Raw genomic sequence first — 18,470 nt, 5'->3', positions numbered from 1 at the left:
CTTACCGTAAATTCTTTTTCTTATAGTTCCGTGTTGGGAGACCCAGCTCCCTCCCTGTTGCCTGTTGGCAGTTTCTTGTTCCGCGTGTTATCACCGGCTGTTGTTGTAGACAGAGGCTCCGGTTGTTCCGGTTCTTGCTCTATTTCTACTTGTCGGTGGATGTTCTCCTTCAGCTTTTGCACTAAACTGGCTATATTTGGTTATCCAGGGGGTGTATAAGCTCAGAGGGAGGAGCTACACTTTTTAGTGTAGTACTTTGTGTGTCCTCCGGAGGCAGAAGCTATATACCCATGGTCTGGGTCTCCCAATACGGAACTATAAGAAAAAGAATTTACGGTAAGTAACAAAATTCTCTTTATCTCACTCCATGACGCCATGTGGACGTTTCTCATGCTTTTGGTGTTTAGGGAGTCCTGAAACAAGTCTGCGGTGTAATAGAGTCTTATGCTGGAAGGGTTAATAAGTCACGCTCTCCTGGATATCAGAGGTCGGTGGTGCGGGCAAGTGGTGAGGACAGGCAGGGGGCGTGCAGGCGGGTGGTGCGTGCAGGCAGTGCGGGTGGGGGGGGGTGCAGGCGGGGGGGGTGTGCAGGCGGGGGGTGTGCGGGCAGGCGGGGGGTGGGCGGGCAGGTGGGGGGTGGGCAGGCGGGGGTGTGTGGGCAGGCAAGTGGTGCGGGCAGGTGGGGGGTGTGCGGGCAGGCAAGTGGTGCGGGCAGGTGGGGGGTGTGCGGGCAGGCAAGTGGTGCGGGCAGGCAAGTGGTGCGGGCAGGCAGTGCTCCTGCTTGGCGTTTTCTTGTGCAGTTTTATAAGTGGAGACGTTTTTAGCATTTGCTTCTGCAAAATTGAAGACCAGATGTGGTGACAACGAGCAGAGAAAAGGTTCATCTCGCAGTGTAGTGAATGTGGACGTGTAGCTGCACGTCAGAGCGGGCGGCAGGTGAGAATGTGCGGACGTGCAGCACGCAGGCATCAGAGCTCACAGTATGGATGAAACACGGGATTGTGTGCACCCCAATGCATTGAAGAGGAGGCACAACTGCTGGTGACCACCCTGGGGGGAGCGTGGCGGAGCGCTGCTGTGGTGCTGCTGGCGGAGCGTTCTTATCCCATATACCTCCTGTGTGATGAGCAATGCGCACCTCCAATTGTATCCAGCAGCTCTGAGCTGCATTGCCACACAGGGACCCCCACACCACCCCTTGCAGTCTCACATTGCCCCTCCTGGGCCCCATGTGCCTCCCCCCTCGCCGCCCCTTCTAAGCTCCCTGCGCCTTCCTCTCCCCCCTCCTCCGGCCCCCAGCGCCTCTCCCCCCCCCGCCTCTTCCGGCCCCCAGCGCCTCTCCCCCCCCCCCCCCGCCTCTTCCGGCCCCCAGCGCCTCTCCCCCCCCCCCCCCTCTTCCGGCCCCCAGCGCCTCTCCCCCCTCTTCCGGCCCCCATCGCCTCCCCCCTCAGTCCCATGTACACGTGTGCAGCAGTTTTGCCTCGCGTGCTCCTCTCCGCCTGCTCCTGGGTGTAATCTGCTCTGTGTCCCCGGCAGGCAGCTCCCAGTCCCTCCAGCAGCAGCGGCTCCTCGGCCTCTGGGTGATCGTCGGATTCTTCACTTTCCTCATTTTGGAGAAAACGTTTACAAATGAAAAAAATGAAAAAGAGACGACGACTGGAAGCAATCCTGTGCCGGTAAGGATTAGCTCGCAGAAGACTAGTTGTGTGGCTGTGAATCCTGAGCTGGAGGTGAAATACAACACTAGAAAGCAGCAGTATGGGATGCATTATATAACCAAACTGAGCAATGTACCTGTGAATCCAGCTCTGGAGTGAGGTGAAATACCTACTAGAAAGCAGCAATATGGAGGACTTTATACTGCAGAAGTGAGCAGTGTAGATATGAATCTAGCGCTGTGGTGAGAGAAAATCTTTCTAGAAAGCAGCATGGAGAGCATTATACTGCAGTACTGAGCAGTGCAGCCATCACCGTGGTGACAGAGACTTGGTGGAAAGCTATACATCACAGGAGGGGCTGGGGCATATACATCACAGGAGGGGCTTGGGCATATACATCATAGGAGGGGCTGGGTCATATACATCACAGCAGGGGCTGGGGCATATACATCACAGGGGAGGGCTGAGAGGACTATACGTCACAGGGGAGGGCTGGGAGATATATACGTCACAGGAGGGGCTGGGGTATATGCATCATAGGAGACACTGGAGGCATATACATCACGTGAGGGCTGGGAGATATATACATCACAGGGGAGAGCTCGGAGATATATGCCGTATTTTTTCACTTTATAAGACGCACTTTTGTTCCCCCAAATATTGGGGGAAAGTAGGGGGTGCGTCTTATAAATAAATATATATATATATCTCACACACACACACACACTGCAGGGTCCGCTCTGGAGCAGTGCTGGGGGCAGGTGACAGCTGCGGGCAGCAGCGTTTGATCTCCTGCTCCCGCTCATATAATATGCACAGCCGCTGTCCGTCAGCAGTGTGGGGATGAAACTGCATCACGCTGAGGGGCTGGGGCAGCGGGGCATATTATATCTGCCTGCGCCCTCCTTTGATCGCACATGCCCCCCCTGTGTTAGATATGGCCCCCGCGCTGCTGCCCATAGTAAAATAAAAAAAGCTTTACTTACCTCCAGCGCTGATCTCCAGTCTCCTGCTGCTGCTGTCTGTGATAAGGCACGCAGAGATGATATCACTCTGCCGATCACATGACCGGCAGCAAGAACCAGGAAGTGGAGGAGGCCGGAACTCAACTGCGAGGAGGGAGACACGAGGAGGGACAGCGCTGAGGAGGTAAGGAAAGAGTGTTTTATTTTATTATGGGCAGCAGCATGGGGGGCATATCTAACACAGGGGAGGTGTGCCATCTATAGTGGCCATGGGCAGCACACATGGGGGCATATCTAACACAGGGGAGATGGGCCATCTATAGTGGCCATGGGCAGCACACATGGGGGGCATATCTAACACAGGGGAGATGGGCCATCTATAGTGGCCATGGGCAGCACAGAGGGACGTGTCCCAGCACAAGGGGGCTATATTCAATATAAGGGGGCCATATCCAGATTAAGGGGGGCTAAATTTAGGATGGGGTACAGATGGCCAGGGGGCACACACAGTCAGGGTTACGCTGGGGGGGGCACATACAGTCTTGGGGGGACGCTGGGGGCATGGAGAGCTCTGGGGGATGCTGCGGTGCCGCTCCTGTTCTGCTGGACGTGAGCGCATCGTGCGCCTACCCCACCCGATGTAATCCTCCAGTGTAATCGCAGCATTCAGCATTGAACGTTGCATGCGGGGTTTAAAGGGCCGGCAGCCAGCAATATGCGGCTCCTCCCGAGCACTGCAGTCCCTGGGAATCTGCTTGGTAACCACAGAACAGGTCATCGCAGGCCACACACGGCCCACGGACCGGAGGTTCCTCACCTCTGCTGTAAGAATAATGGGAGGTGTAACCTGACAGCTTGCGGTCTCTGCACTGTTTAGTCTACATTAATGCTGCGCAGTGAATCCGCCGTCCTGTGCGGTGCATGGACGCAGGGATAATCGTGTTCTTATGTATTTCAGAAACTTTCCCCCGCCAGCCTGATGAATGGGAAACACGGGGGGAGCAAAAAACCGAGCGCGGCGCAACCGGGAGCCAAAAGTAACAGCATCAAGGTCAGTACCTGATATATAGCGTATACTGACGCACATTATATACCGGAGCGGCTGTACACTGATGGTATATAGTGTATACTAACAGCACGTTATATACTGGAGCGGCTGTACACTCCTGGTATATAGCGTATACTGATGCACATATATACTGGAGCGGCTGTACACTCCTGTATATAGCGTATACTGATGCACATTATATACCGGAGCGGCTGTACACTGATGGTATATAGTGTATACTAACAGCACGTTATATACTGGAGCGGCTGTACACTCCTGGTATATAGCGTATACTGACGCACATTATATACCGGAGCGGCTGTACACTGATGGTATATAGTGTATACTAACAGCACGTTATATACTGGAGCGGCTGTACACTCCTGGTATATAGCGTATACTGATGCACATATATACTGGAGCGGCTGTACACTCCTGGTATATAGCGTATACTGATACACATATATACTGGAGCGGCTGTACACTCCTGTATATAGCGTATACTGATGGCACATTATATACTGGAGCGGCTGTACACTCCTGGTATATAGCGTATACTGATACACATATATACTGGAGCGGCTGTACACTCCTGTATATAGCGTATACTGCCGACACATTATATACTGGAGCGGCTGTACACTCCTGGTATATAGCGTATACTGATGCACATATATACTGGAGCGGCTGTACACTCCTGGTATATAGCGTATACTGATGCACATATATACTGGAGCGGCTGTACACTCCTGGTATATAGCGTATACTGATGCACATATATACTGGAGCGGCTGTACACTCCTGGTATATAGCGTATACTGATACACATATATACTGGAGCGGCTGTACACTCCTGTATATAGCGTATACTGCCGACACATTATATACTGGAGCGGCTGTACACTCCTGGTATATAGCGTATACTGACTGCACATTATATACTGGAGCGGCTGTACACTCCTGGTATATAGCGTATACTGACTGCACATTATATACTGGAGCGGCTGTACACTCCTGGTATATAGCGTATACTGCCGACACATTATATACTGGAGCGGCTGGCTGTACACTCCTGGTATATAGCGTATACTGCCGGCACGTTATATACTGGAGCGGCTGTACACTCCTGTATATAGCGTATACTGCCGACACATTATATACTGGAGCGGCTGTACACTCCTGGTATATAGCGTATACTGCCGACACATTATATACTGGAGCGGCTGTACACTCCTGGTATATAGCGTATACTGCCGACACATTATATACTGGAGCGGCTGTACACTCCTGGTATATAGCGTATACTGACGGCACATTATATACTGGAGCGGCTGTACACTCCTGGTATATAGCGTATACTGACGGCACATTATATACTGGAGCGGCTGTACACTCCTGGTATATAGCTTATACTGACAGCACGTTATATACTGGAGCGGCTGTACACTCCTGGTATATAGCGTATACTGCCGACACATTATATACTGGAGCGGCTGTACACTCCTGGTATATAGCTTATACTGACAGCACGTTATATACTGGAGCGGCTGTACACTCCTGGTATATAGCGTATACTGCCGGCACGTTATATACTGGAGCGGCTGTACACTCCTGGTATATAGCGTATACTGACGGCACATTATATACTGGAGCGGCTGTACACTCCTGGTATATAGCTTATACTGACAGCACATTATATACTGGAGCGGCTGTACACTCCTGTATATAGCGTATACTGCCGACACATTATATACTGGAGCGGCTGTACACTCCTGACGTATAGTGTATACTGATGCACATTATATACTGGAGCGGCTGTACACTCCTGGTATATAGCGTATACTGACAGCACGTTATATACTGGAGCGGCTGTACACTCCTGACGTATAGTGTATACTGATGCACATTATATACTGGAGCGGCTGTACACTCCTGGTATATAGCTTATACTGACAGCACATTATATACTGGAGCGGCTGTACACTCCTGTATATAGCGTATACTGATGGCACATTATATACTGGAGCGGCTGTACACTCCTGGTATATAGCTTATACTGACAGCACATTATATACTGGAGCGGCTGTACACTCCTGGTATATAGCGTATACTGATGGCACATTATATACTGGAGCGGCTGTACACTCCTGGTATATAGCTTATACTGACAGCACATTATATACTGGAGCAGCTGTACACTCCTGGTATATAGCGTATACTGACAGCACATTATATCCTGGAGCGGCTGTACACTCCTGTATATAGCGTATACTGATGGCACATTATATACTGGAGCGGCTGTACACTCCTGTATATAGCGTATACTGATGGCACATTATATACTGGAGCGGCTCTACACTCCTGGTATATAGCTTATACTGACAGAACGTTATACACTAGAGCGGCTGTACACTCCTGGAATATAGCGTATACTGACAGCACGTTATATACTGGAGCGGCTGTACACTCCTGGTATATAGCGTATACTGACAGCACGTTATATACTGGAGCGGCTGTACACTCCTGTATATAGCGTATACTGATGGCACATTATATACTGGAGCGGCTGTACACTCCTGGTATATAGCTTATACTGACAGCACATTATATACTGGAGCGGCTGTACACTCCTGGTATATAGCGTATACTGATGGCACATTATATACTGGAGCGGCTGTACACTCCTGGTATATAGCGTATACTGACAGCACATTATATACTGGAGCGGCTGTACACTCCTGGTATATAGCGTATACTGACAGCACATTATATACCGGATAGGCTGTACACTCCTGGTATATAGCGTATACTGACACCTCTTCGTCCGCTCATCAGTGGCTCGTGTGTTGCAGGTCAGTGGCTATCTCAATCTGCTGGCGAACACCATCGATAACTTCACACACGGCATGGCCGTGGCCGGCAGCTTTTTGGTCAGTAGGAAGGTAAGTAACTTATTCCTTCTGCTGTTCCTCTGTTCTTCCTTCTGGAAATTTATAAATTGACAACTAGGCATTACCATTCCTCTTGTCAAATGGGTGTGTCCCAATGTAGGTACTCTCAGCACTGCATGCACATTGTCTGGACGTACCAGCCAATATGTAGCTAGAGTTGCTTGAGGTCTAATAGAGGAACAATGCACCGTTCTAAGGAGAGATTCTCTGGAGCACGTGTGTCCTGTGGAATACAATCACCACTGAGCGTGTGTCCTGTGGAATACAATCACCACTGAGCATGTGTCCTGTGGAATACAATCACCACTGAGCATGTGTCCTGTGGAATACAATCACCACTGAGCGTGTGTCCTGTGGAATACAATCACCACTGAGCGTGTGTCCTGTGGAATACAATCACCACTGAGCATGTGTGATGTGGAATACAATCACCACTGAGCGTGTGTCCTGTGGAATACAATCACCACTGAGCGTGTGTCCTGTGGAATACAATCACCACTGAGCGTGTGTGATGTGGAATACAATCACCACTGAGTGTGTGTGATGTGGAATACAATCACCACTGAGTGTGTGTGATGTGGAATACAATCACCACTGAGCATGTGTGATGTGGAATACAATCACCACTGAGCATGTGTGATGTGGAATACAATCACCACTGAGCGTGTGTGATGTGGAATACAATCACCACTGAGCGTGTGTGATGTGGAATACAATCACCACTGAGCGTGTGTCCTGTGGAATACAATCACCACTGAGCGTGTGTCCTGTGGAATACAATCACCACTGAGCGTGTGTGATGGGGAATACAATCACCACTGAGCGTGTGTGATGTGGAATACAATCACCACTGAGCGTGTGTGATGTGGAATACAATCACCACTGAGCGTGTGTCCTGTGGAATACAATCACCACTGAGCGTGTGTCCTGTGGAATACAATCACCACTGAGCGTGTGTCCTGTGGAATACAATCACCACTGAGCGTGTGTCCTGTGGAATACAATCACCACTGAGCGTGTGTGATGTGGAATACAATCACCACTGAGCGTGTGTGATGTGGAATACAATCACCACTGAGCATGTGTGATGTGGAATACAATCACCACTGAGCATGTGTGATGTGGAATACAATCACCACTGAGCATGTGTGTTTGGAGGGTGGACAGATCCTGTTTGGAGGCATTTTTCTGGTGTGTTGTGTTCATCAGTCGGATTATTTCTTCTAGGTGGGAATCCTGACGACCGTGGCCATCTTGTTACATGAGATTCCCCATGAGGTCAGTGCTGCTGTCTGGTGACTCTGTGCTCAATCCTCCTGCACCCCTCTAATACCCTGCGCCCCTTACAGGTTGGGGATTTTGCCATTCTCCTCCGTGCCGGGTTTGATCGCTGGAGCGCCGCCAAGATGCAGCTGATGACTGCGATGGGAGGGATCCTCGGTGCAGGATTTGCAGTCTGCGCTCAGTCACCCAAAGGGGTCGGTAAGTGTGGATAGAGTTAGTGTGAATGAAGGGTTAAGTGCATGGCATAGGAAGAACTCCAGGATACCTGCAGTACCATCATCTGCAAGGGCAATGTAAGGTGTCCTCGCCATCATCTCCTGCAAGGGCAATGTAAGGTGTCCTCACCATCATCATCTGCAAGGGCAATGTAAGGTGTCCTCGCCATCATCTCCTGCAAGGGCAATGTAAGGTGTCCTCACCATCATCATCTGCAAGGGCAATGTAAGGTGTCCTCACCATCATCACCTGCAAGGGCAATGTAAGGTGTCCTCACCATCATCATCTGCAAGGGCAATGTAAGGTGTCCTCACCATCATCTCCTGCAAGGGCAATGTAAGGTGTCCTCACCATCATCATCATCTGCAAGAGCAATGTAAGGTGTCCTCACCATCATCACCTGCAAGAGCAATGTAAGGTGTCCTCACCATCATCATCATCTGCAAGAGCAATGTAAGGTGTCCTCACCATCATCACCTGCAAGGGCAATGTAAGGTGTCCTCACCATCATCATCATCTGCAAGGGCAATGTAAGGTGTCCTCACCATCATCTCCTGCAAGAGCAATGTAAGGTGTCCTCACCATCATCTCCTGCAAGAGCAATGTAAGGTGTCCTCACCATCATCTCCTGCAAGGGCAATGTAAGGTGTCCTCGCCATCATCTCCTGCAAGGGCAATGTAAGGTGTCCTCACCATCATCATCTGCAAGGGCAATGTAAGGTGTCCTCACCATCATCACCTGCAAGGGCAATGTAAGGTGTCCTCACCATCATCATCTGCAAGGGCAATGTAAGGTGTCCTCACCATCATCTCCTGCAAGGGCAATGTAAGGTGTCCTCACCATCATCATCATCTGCAAGAGCAATGTAAGGTGTCCTCACCATCATCACCTGCAAGAGCAATGTAAGGTGTCCTCACCATCATCATCATCTGCAAGAGCAATGTAAGGTGTCCTCACCATCATCACCTGCAAGGGCAATGTAAGGTGTCCTCACCATCATCACCTGCAAGGGCAATGTAAGGTGTCCTCACCATCATCACCTGCAAGAGCAATGTAAGGTGTCCTCATCATCATCATCTGCAAGAGCAATGTAAGGTGTCCTCACCATCATCATCTTCATGGGCAATGTAAGGTGTCCTCACCATCATCACCTGCAAGGGCAATGTAAGGTGTCCTCACCATCATCACCTGCAAGGGCAATGTAAGGTGTCCTCACCATCATCACCTGCAAGGGCAATGTAAGGTGTCCTCACCATCATCATCATCTGCAAGGGCAATGTAAGGTGTCCTCACCATCATCACCTGCAAGAGCAATGTAAGGTGTCCTCACCATCATCTCCTGCAAGGGCAATGTAAGGTGTCCTCGCCATCATCTCCTGCAAGGGCAATGTAAGGTGTCCTCACCATCATCTCCTGCAAGGGCAATGTAAGGTGTCCTCACCATCATCTCCTGCAAGGGCAATGTAAGGTGTCCTCACCATCATCATCATCTGCAAGGGCAATGTAAGGTGTCCTCACCATCATCTCCTGCAAGAGCAATGTAAGGTGTCCTCACCATCATCTCCTGCAAGGGCAATGTAAGGTGTCCTCGCCATCATCTCCTGCAAGGGCAATGTAAGGTGTCCTCACCATCATCATCTGCAAGGGCAATGTAAGGTGTCCTCACCATCATCATCTGCAAGGGCAATGTAAGGTGTCCTCACCATCATCTCCTGCAAGGGCAATGTAAGGTGTCCTCACCATCATCATCATCTGCAAGAGCAATGTAAGGTGTCCTCACCATCATCACCTGCAAGAGCAATGTAAGGTGTCCTCACCATCATCATCATCTGCAAGAGCAATGTAAGGTGTCCTCACCATCATCACCTGCAAGGGCAATGTAAGGTGTCCTCACCATCATCACCTGCAAGGGCAATGTAAGGTGTCCTCACCATCATCACCTGCAAGAGCAATGTAAGGTGTCCTCATCATCATCATCTGCAAGAGCAATGTAAGGTGTCCTCACCATCATCATCTTCATGGGCAATGTAAGGTGTCCTCACCATCATCACCTGCAAGGGCAATGTAAGGTGTCCTCACCATCATCACCTGCAAGGGCAATGTAAGGTGTCCTCACCATCATCACCTGCAAGGGCAATGTAAGGTGTCCTCACCATCATCTCCTGCAAGGGCAATGTAAGGTGTCCTCACCATCATCATCATCTGCAAGGGCAATGTAAGGTGTCCTCACCATCATCACCTGCAAGGGCAATGTAAGGTGTCCTCACCATCATCATCATCTGCAAGAGCAATGTAAGGTGTCCTCACCATCATCTCCTGCAAGGGCAATGTAAGGTGTCCTCACCATCATCACCTGCAAGGGCAATGTAAGGTGTCCTCACCATCATCATCATCTGCAAGAGCAATGTAAGGTGTCCTCACCATCATCTCCTGCAAGGGCAATGTAAGGTGTCCTCACCATCATCTCCTGCAAGAGCAATGTAAGGTGTCCTCACCATCATCATCTGCAAGGGCAATGTAAGGTGTCCTCACCATCATCACCTGCAAGGGCAATGTAAGGTGTCCTCGCCATCATCACCTGCAAGTGCAATGTAAGGTGTCCTCACCATCATCACCTGCAAGGGCAATGTAAGGTGTCCTCACCATCATCTCCTGCAAGGGCAATGTAAGGTGTCCTCACCATCATCTCCTGCAAGGGCAATGTAAGGTGTCCTCACCATCATCACCTGCAAGGGCAATGTAAGGTGTCCTCACCATCATCACCTGCAAGGGCAATGTAAGGTGTCCTCACCATCATCACCTGCAAGGGCAATGTAAGGTGTCCTCACCATCATCTCCTGCAAGGGCAATGTAAGGTGTCCTCACCATCATCATCATCTGCAAGGGCAATGTAAGGTGTCCTCACCATCATCACCTGCAAGGGCAATGTAAGGTGTCCTCACCATCATCATCACCTGCAAGGGCAATGTAAGGTGTCCTCACCATCATCATCATCTGCAAGAGCAATGTAAGGTGTCCTCACCATCATCATCTGCAAGGGCAATGTAAGGTGTCCTCACCATCATCTCCTGCAAGAGCAATGTAAGGTGTCCTCACCATCATCATCTGCAAGGGCAATGTAAGGTGTCCTCACCATCATCACCTGCAAGGGCAATGTAAGGTGTCCTCGCCATCATCACCTGCAAGTGCAATGTAAGGTGTCCTCACCATCATCACCTGCAAGGGCAATGTAAGGTGTCCTCACCATCATCTCCTGCAAGGGCAATGTAAGGTGTCCTCACCATCATCTCCTGCAAGGGCAATGTAAGGTGTCCTCACCATCATCATCTGCAAGAGCAATGTAAGGTGTCCTCGCCATCATCATCATCTGCAAGAGCAATGTAAGGTGTCCTCACCATCATCTCCTGCAAGGGCAATGTAAGGTGTCCTCACCATCATCTCCTGCAAGAGCAATGTAAGGTGTCCTCGCCATCATCTCCTGCAAGAGCAATGTAAGGTGTTCTCACCATCATCATCATCTGCAAGGGCAATGTAAGGTGTCCTCACCATCATCATCATCTGCAAGGGCAATGTAAGGTGTCCTCACCATCATCTCCTGCAAGAGCAATGTAAGGTGTCCTCACCATCATCACCTGCAAGAGCAATGTAAGGTGTCCTCACCATCATCTCCTGCAAGAGCAATGTAAGGTGTCCTCACCATCATCTCCTGCAAGAGCAATGTAAGGTGTCCTCACCATCATCACCTGCAAGAGCAATGTAAGGTGTCCTCGCCATCATCACCTGCAAGGGCAATGTAAGGTGTCCTTACCATCATCTCCTGCAAGGGCAATGTAAGGTGTCCTCACCATCATCACCTGCAAGGGCAATGTAAGGTGTCCTCACCATCATCATCTGCAAGGGCAATGTAAGGTGTCCTCACCATCATCATCTGCAAGGGCAATGTAAGGTGTCCTCACCATCATCACCTGCAAGGGCAATGTAAGGTGTCCTCACCATCATCATCTGCAAGGGCAATGTAAGGTGTCCTCGCCATCATCACCTGCAAGGGCAATGTAAGGTGTCCTCACCATCATCATCTGCAAGGGCAATGTAAGGTGTCCTCACCATCATCTCCTGCAAGGGCAATGTAAGGTGTCCTCGCCATCATCACCTGCAAGTGCAATGTAAGGTGTCCTCACCATCATCATCTGCAAGGGCAATGTAAGGTGTCCTCGCCATCATCACCTGCAAGGGCAATGTAAGGTGTCCTCACCATCATCATCTGCAAGGGCAATGTAAGGTGTCCTCGCCATCATCACCTGCAAGGGCAATGTAAGGTGTCCTCACCATCATCATCTGCAAGGGCAATGTAAGGTGTCCTCACCATCATCACCTGCAAGGGCAATGTAAGGTGTCCTCACCATCATCACCTGCAAGGGCAATGTAAGGTGTCCTCACCATCATCTCCTGCAAGAGCAATGTAAGGTGTCCTCACCATCATCACCTGCAAGTGCAATGTAAGGTGTCCTCACCATCATCACCTGCAAGTGCAATGTAAGGTGTCCTCACCATCATCACCTGCAAGGGCAATGTAAGGTGTCCTCACCATCATCACCTGCAAGTGCAATGTAAGGTGTCCTCACCATCATCATCTGCAAGAGCAATGTAAGGTATCCTCACCATCATCTCCTGCAAGGGCAATGTAAGGTGTCCTCATCATCATCATCTGCAAGGGCAATGTAAGGTGTCCTCATCATCATCATCTGCAAGAGCAATGTAAGGTGTCCTCACCATCATCACCTGCAAGAGCAATGTAAGGTGTCCTCACCATCATCACCTGCAAGTGCAATGTAAGGTGTCCTCACCATCATCACCTGCAAGAGCAATGTAAGGTGTCCTCACCATCATCACCTGCAAGTGCAACGTAAGGTGTCCTCACCATCATCACCTGCAAGGGCAATGTAAGGTGTCCTCACCATCATCACCTGCAAGGGCAATGTAAGGTGTCCTCACCATCATCACCTGCAAGGGCAATGTAAGGTGTCCTCACCATCATCATCTGCAAGAGCAATGTAAGGTGTCCTCGCCATCATCTCCTGCAAGAGCAATGTAAGGTGTCCTCGCCATCATCACCTGCAAGGGCAATGTAAGGTGTCCTCGCCATCATCTCCTGCAAGAGCAATGTAAGGTGTCCTCACCATCATCACCTGCAAGAGCAATGTAAGGTGTCCTCACCATCATCATTGGAGCTCTGTATGAAAAAAAATAATCCTTTATAATGTTAAATGAATCCAACTTTTGTAAGGTTTTTTATTTTTCTTTTTTAAGAAAAGGCTATAAAGCTTATAAGACGAGCCCGTTCTCATGGCTTCTTTCCAGCGCTGCTCCGGCAGTGACGCTGCGGCCATGCTGTTGTCAGTCAGTGACCTCGGCACTCCTTGGTGTCGTGGCTTGGTGGCTTCATGTGGACTCTGCAGCCACGTGCCGGCCGCCTCTTAGAAAAAAAAAACAAAAGATCAATGGGGAGAAAAGAAGTGTTTTTGTCTTTTATCATTTGGAGCTGTTTTACAGTTATGATTATAGTTTGCGGCCCCCTTTTTATGGCAATGACCTGTTCCAGCGTGATCACAATGGCTGCTATCCAGCGCACACGGATGGGATAGTATAGCGGGGGCATTCAGCCGGATATTACATTGCTTGTCGCTTTCTTTCCTGCCCAGGTGAAGCCGGGGCCTGGATTTTGCCCTTCACATCGGGCGGGTTCCTGTACATTGCGCTGGTTAATGTGCTGCCAGACCTGTTGGAAGAGATAAACTGGAGGTGAGTACACCGGTAATGTCCGGTCCAGGGGGACCAATGACTGCGGCTCAGGCTGTGATATTGCGCTGAGATGAAAGGCTCCTCGGCACCCGAGCGGTCATGGCTGAGGAATATGTAGGAAGACGGGTGTCCATTATTACAAGACCTGCACTATATATATATATATATATGTGGATGGCTATAACTGTCCTCCTGACATGAATCCTCTGAGCGTCTGTGGGTGCGTGTTCACATGGACTGGACATGCATCAGCGGCACGATTAAATCTGGGTGGGATGTGACCCCCGTGGTGGTCAGCCCCCCCCATATAGTAATGTCTTCTCGTACAATGTTTGTCACTTTTTTTTTCTATATTCTCTCCCAGGAATTCCCTGATCCAAGTCCTGCTGATCGGCTGTGGCATCGCTGTGATGACAGTCCTGTCCTTGACGGTGGAGTAACCACAGCGGAGCGCTCACCTGAGACCCGACGATCCTGCGCTGCCGGCCCGGGCGTGGGATATGCACACACGGAGCGTCCCTGCCGGCACAGCAGACACCTGGCGCCCCCCTGTGGACACATCACTCCTGAGACGGTCACCATCGACCTGACGGAGTCTCGTTCCGCTCCTCGCGCGTGGCCTTGCCTTGTGCCTCATTTTTCCGTGCTATGTGTCACCTATAGCTTCCATATGTCCCGCTGCTTCCTCCCTGCAGCTTGTCTGTCCCCATATCTGCTGCCTTTATCCATGTTCCTGTGTGTCATGTTTATATATGTGTGTACACGTTCTGTGTACTTAGCCAAAATCTTCAGGTCCTGAATTACGGGCAGACGACCTGTAACCCCCGCCGTGCCAAGATATTGTATTACACAGCATTGGGCAATATATAGCGTATGGTCAGTGCCCGAGGGGACAAACCGGACACTAGCAAACTGGTCCGGGCTTTCTCTGACTCCTCAGAACCACTGATGTTTTACAGTGTTTTGTAACAGATTGAAAGCAATAAGTTTATAAGGAGAAGGGTCTTGTCTGTGGAGGAAGACCCCCTAATAAGACGAGCAGCTGCCAGCGCTGCAGCTCAGCAAATCTAACAATGCAGAAAGCAAACCTGCACCTTTTATCCTTTTCTCGTTTTTAGGTCCAAACTTCTGCACAGATTAGTTGTTTTTTTTAATATATCTTTACACGGGTCTGAGCTCCTAATCCCATGCAAAGTCCAGGATTTTAAAGGGTTTTCTATCGCCGCTCACTTCTGCATCTGAAATGTGTGGTGACGTTAAGAGTGCACCACCTGGCGAGACGCGTGCTTACATCTCCGCAGGTGTATGGGGTCCTAACGCCATCGGCACAGAAATGAGGGGCCCTAGATGGCGCTGGACCATGATCATTGCTGCCTGCACTAGAGCCAGCTCCCTGCATGTCCTTAATATTGAGGGCCATGTCTATAAGTATCCGGCACAGTCCTACAAGAATGGGCTAGTGCTGGTACCAGCAGTCCGAGAAGGGATTATGGACCTGGTGCTGAATGCAAACCTCTTACTTGTAGCTATCCGGATTACAAAGGGGATAAAGTGATTCCAAAAGTGATCCCATGCCAGATTTGGCAGCTGACGCATCATTTGGGAGGCTGGATGGCTTCTAGTGCCAGAAAGGAAGAAAGTGCATGCAGCTATGGAGAACGTGCCCAATGATATGTGACCCCCCCCCCCTCCCCAACTGCCTGTTAAAGACAGAGGGACCGATCGCACTAAAAGCAAGTCTGCAATACTGGACCTTAGATACTAGTAGCCCATATAAAGAAGGAGAACAGTGTTTCATATTCGGGCACAGACAGGGAGGACGGTGTGCCCAAGTCCTGTTTCTTTCCATTTACAAAGATTTCCCCCCCTAAATCTCCGCTATTGCACCCTCCTTACTCGACAGCGTCCCCTAATACGTATCGATATATACGTTTTTTGCTCATAATGAAGATGTGCACTTAACCATTGAAATTCTGCATTGTATTCTAATGCATTTGCCCCCTTCATTATAGTAAGGGGCTTTCAATGGCTATAAGTTGGCCAGCAGCGAAGCCTTCAGCTCCTATACGACATCCCTCCCTCAAAGACCTGGAGCCTCCAAATTGTGGAACAGGACCCAAAACACCTGTAGTGGAAGCAATGCTTAGAAATGCATATGTCCATCATGTTTCCCTTGATTTATAGACTTAGAGGGGTTAGTAATACCCCTGCAAAATATTATCCACAGTAATATCCACTGCATGCTCGTGTGTATTCATTACCCCCATAGAAGTGGATGGAGAAAGTCGGGCATGTGGCCACCACGGCACAGGATGGGGCCCGTTCTTCAGAGAGGTGAACCCTCATCCGTCAGACGATAATGGCATATTCTGCTATTCAGAAAACTATAACAATGACCTCCGTATTGACATATGTGGAAGCGGCAGTAGCTGCCAGACACGGCTCAGAAGACCAGTCCAATATAAGAAATGGATCCACGTAGCAGATTGGACCTAAAACCGACCTGATGATCAAAGGTGGAAATTCACTTCTTTTATTAAGCTGGGGATATTGCAGAGCGCTGGTTATAACAAGCAATCTTACAATCTTCCTCTTACTAAAAATCCTTTCCGTTCTCCAGTGAGTTTCCGCTGCGGATTTCTGCACGTGTTACATGGGGATTTGCCTATGATTTTAGTTTGCACTACAATGAACTGCAGTAAATCCACATGCGACTATTTTAAAATCCTCCTCAAAGGTCAATTTCTGCTGCAGATTTTTTTTTTAACTTCAGCTCATGGATGAGATTTGATAAAACTTCATCCATTTTGCTGCTACTTCAATACGCTGTGGATTTTCCTCTGGAAAATCTGTTGTCGTTTCCACCTTGTGTGGACCGATCCGAAAGGAGAATATTTACAGCCACCAAGAACAAAGAATTCTGCAACGAGCCAGGGGGCATCTGCAGAATATTAGTATTAGGCTATGTGTCCACGGGAGAATGTTGCTGCGGATTTTTCTGCATCAAAATCCGCGGCTTTCCCGCAAAATCCACACCTTTTCAAAGGTGCGGAATTGCCGCGGATTTTGGTGCGGATTATTTTTTTTCCCCCCAATTTTAAAGCCAAAATCCGGATCAAAATCCTCAACAATAATTGACGTTGCAGATTTTTCCGGATCAAAATCCGCACCAAATCCGCCGCGGAAAAATCCGCAGCATGGCCACAGCATTTCCAAAATGCCATAGAAATGGCTGGGAAGTGCCGCTGCTGCAGATTTTCGGGAAATCCGCGGCTTTTCCGCCAGAAATCCGCGGCAAAATCCGCACATTTTCCGCAGCGTGGACACATAGCCTTAAGGTGTCAAAAAATTCTTACAAAATGCTTCAAAAACTTTTTAAAACTGCTCCAGAAAATGGAAAACTCTTCAAAAACCTCCCCAAAGATGGAGCATTTTCTGCAGTGGTTTCCACTAGAATAAGCTTCCATGTGCACGTAGCCTGAGGCTTCACAGAAGCTTGTTACATCAATTAATATATATATATCTCTCTGGTTACTACGGCCCGTACATTCCACGACTGGTGGTCTCATGTGTTTTTTCACGTTTTCCGCTGTCGCATGGTGCCAATGTAGCATTACACGGCTCAGGTATGAAGGTCGGACGCCATGCTCTGTACGGTTTATTCCACCACTTCCTTCGCGTCAGCCGTATTAATTGTATTAAAAAAATCCATAAAAATATTGAGCGGCATTATTTGCTTTCCCTACATGAGTGCCTCTATAACCTGGTCACACTGGTGTAAAATAATAAAGGCAGTGAAATTCACCACTGTCCTGCCGCTGATTCAGGTTTCCCTCCGGTCTCTGTACTTCCTGCTCTGTCTGAACGGACACGTGACCACTACAACCAATCACTGGTCACATTAGTGACAACATGCAGTGATTGGCTGCAGAGGTCACATGTCTGTCCAGAACGAACAGGAAGTACAGAGACCAGCAGGGGACCCAGGAGCCGACAGAAAAGAAGCAATGGGGGTCGGGAAGGTGAGAAATTACTACCTTTATTATTTTACACCCTAAATAAATTGGCCGGACGTCCCCCTCTAAGATTCCACTTATTCCTTTATTCCACATATAAATGGCGGTCACGTGGAGCGTCGGTCCAAGTTAGACCCCAGTGGAGGAGGAGCGAGAGACGGACGCCCTGTTACGCCCCGGTGATGTATCCGTGTATATATGTATAGAGAGAACGTTTTTACCAGAGTTGGAATAGATCTAATTTTTCATTCTTCTTTATGTGGAGAGATTTATTATATTCTTTTGCATGAGATCTTAAAATAATAAAGTTTTATATTTATTCATGATAAGACTGATCTGTGTTTCTTTGTTTAAAAACTTTGTAATATTTGACTTCACCATTCTCTGTATATAACTATATACACTGCAGGATGAGTTACCAGTGATCAGTCAGTGAGCGCATTCTCTGTATATAACTATATACACTGCAGGATGAGTTACCAGTGACCTGTCAGTGAGCTCATCCTCTGTACTCCATCCTCCATGTATCACT

General features: G+C 49.1%; 1 protein-coding gene across 1 annotated transcript in view; it reads left to right on the top strand.

The window, feature by feature from the left end:
* SLC39A13 (solute carrier family 39 member 13) overlaps window positions 1–18,267 on the top strand; it is a 32,471-nt gene extending 14,204 nt beyond the window's left edge. Inside the window, exons 4-10 of the mRNA XM_075326623.1 lie at window positions 1,537–1,676; window positions 3,582–3,674; window positions 6,524–6,613; window positions 7,850–7,900; window positions 7,972–8,104; window positions 13,823–13,922; window positions 14,287–18,267. Coding sequence (XP_075182738.1) covers window positions 1,537–1,676; window positions 3,582–3,674; window positions 6,524–6,613; window positions 7,850–7,900; window positions 7,972–8,104; window positions 13,823–13,922; window positions 14,287–14,362 — 683 coding nt within the window. The 3' untranslated portion in view covers window positions 14,363–18,267. The remainder of the gene's footprint in view (window positions 1–1,536; window positions 1,677–3,581; window positions 3,675–6,523; window positions 6,614–7,849; window positions 7,901–7,971; window positions 8,105–13,822; window positions 13,923–14,286) is intronic.
* The last annotated feature ends 203 nt before the right edge of the window (window positions 18,268–18,470 follow it).

Source organism: Anomaloglossus baeobatrachus, chromosome 10, assembly GCF_048569485.1.
Source record: "Anomaloglossus baeobatrachus isolate aAnoBae1 chromosome 10, aAnoBae1.hap1, whole genome shotgun sequence".
In the NCBI taxonomy this organism is placed as follows: domain Eukaryota; kingdom Metazoa; phylum Chordata; class Amphibia; order Anura; family Aromobatidae; genus Anomaloglossus; species Anomaloglossus baeobatrachus.
The sequence above is the reverse complement of the archived record's forward strand: the minus strand, read 5'-3'. Positions and strand labels throughout refer to the sequence as shown.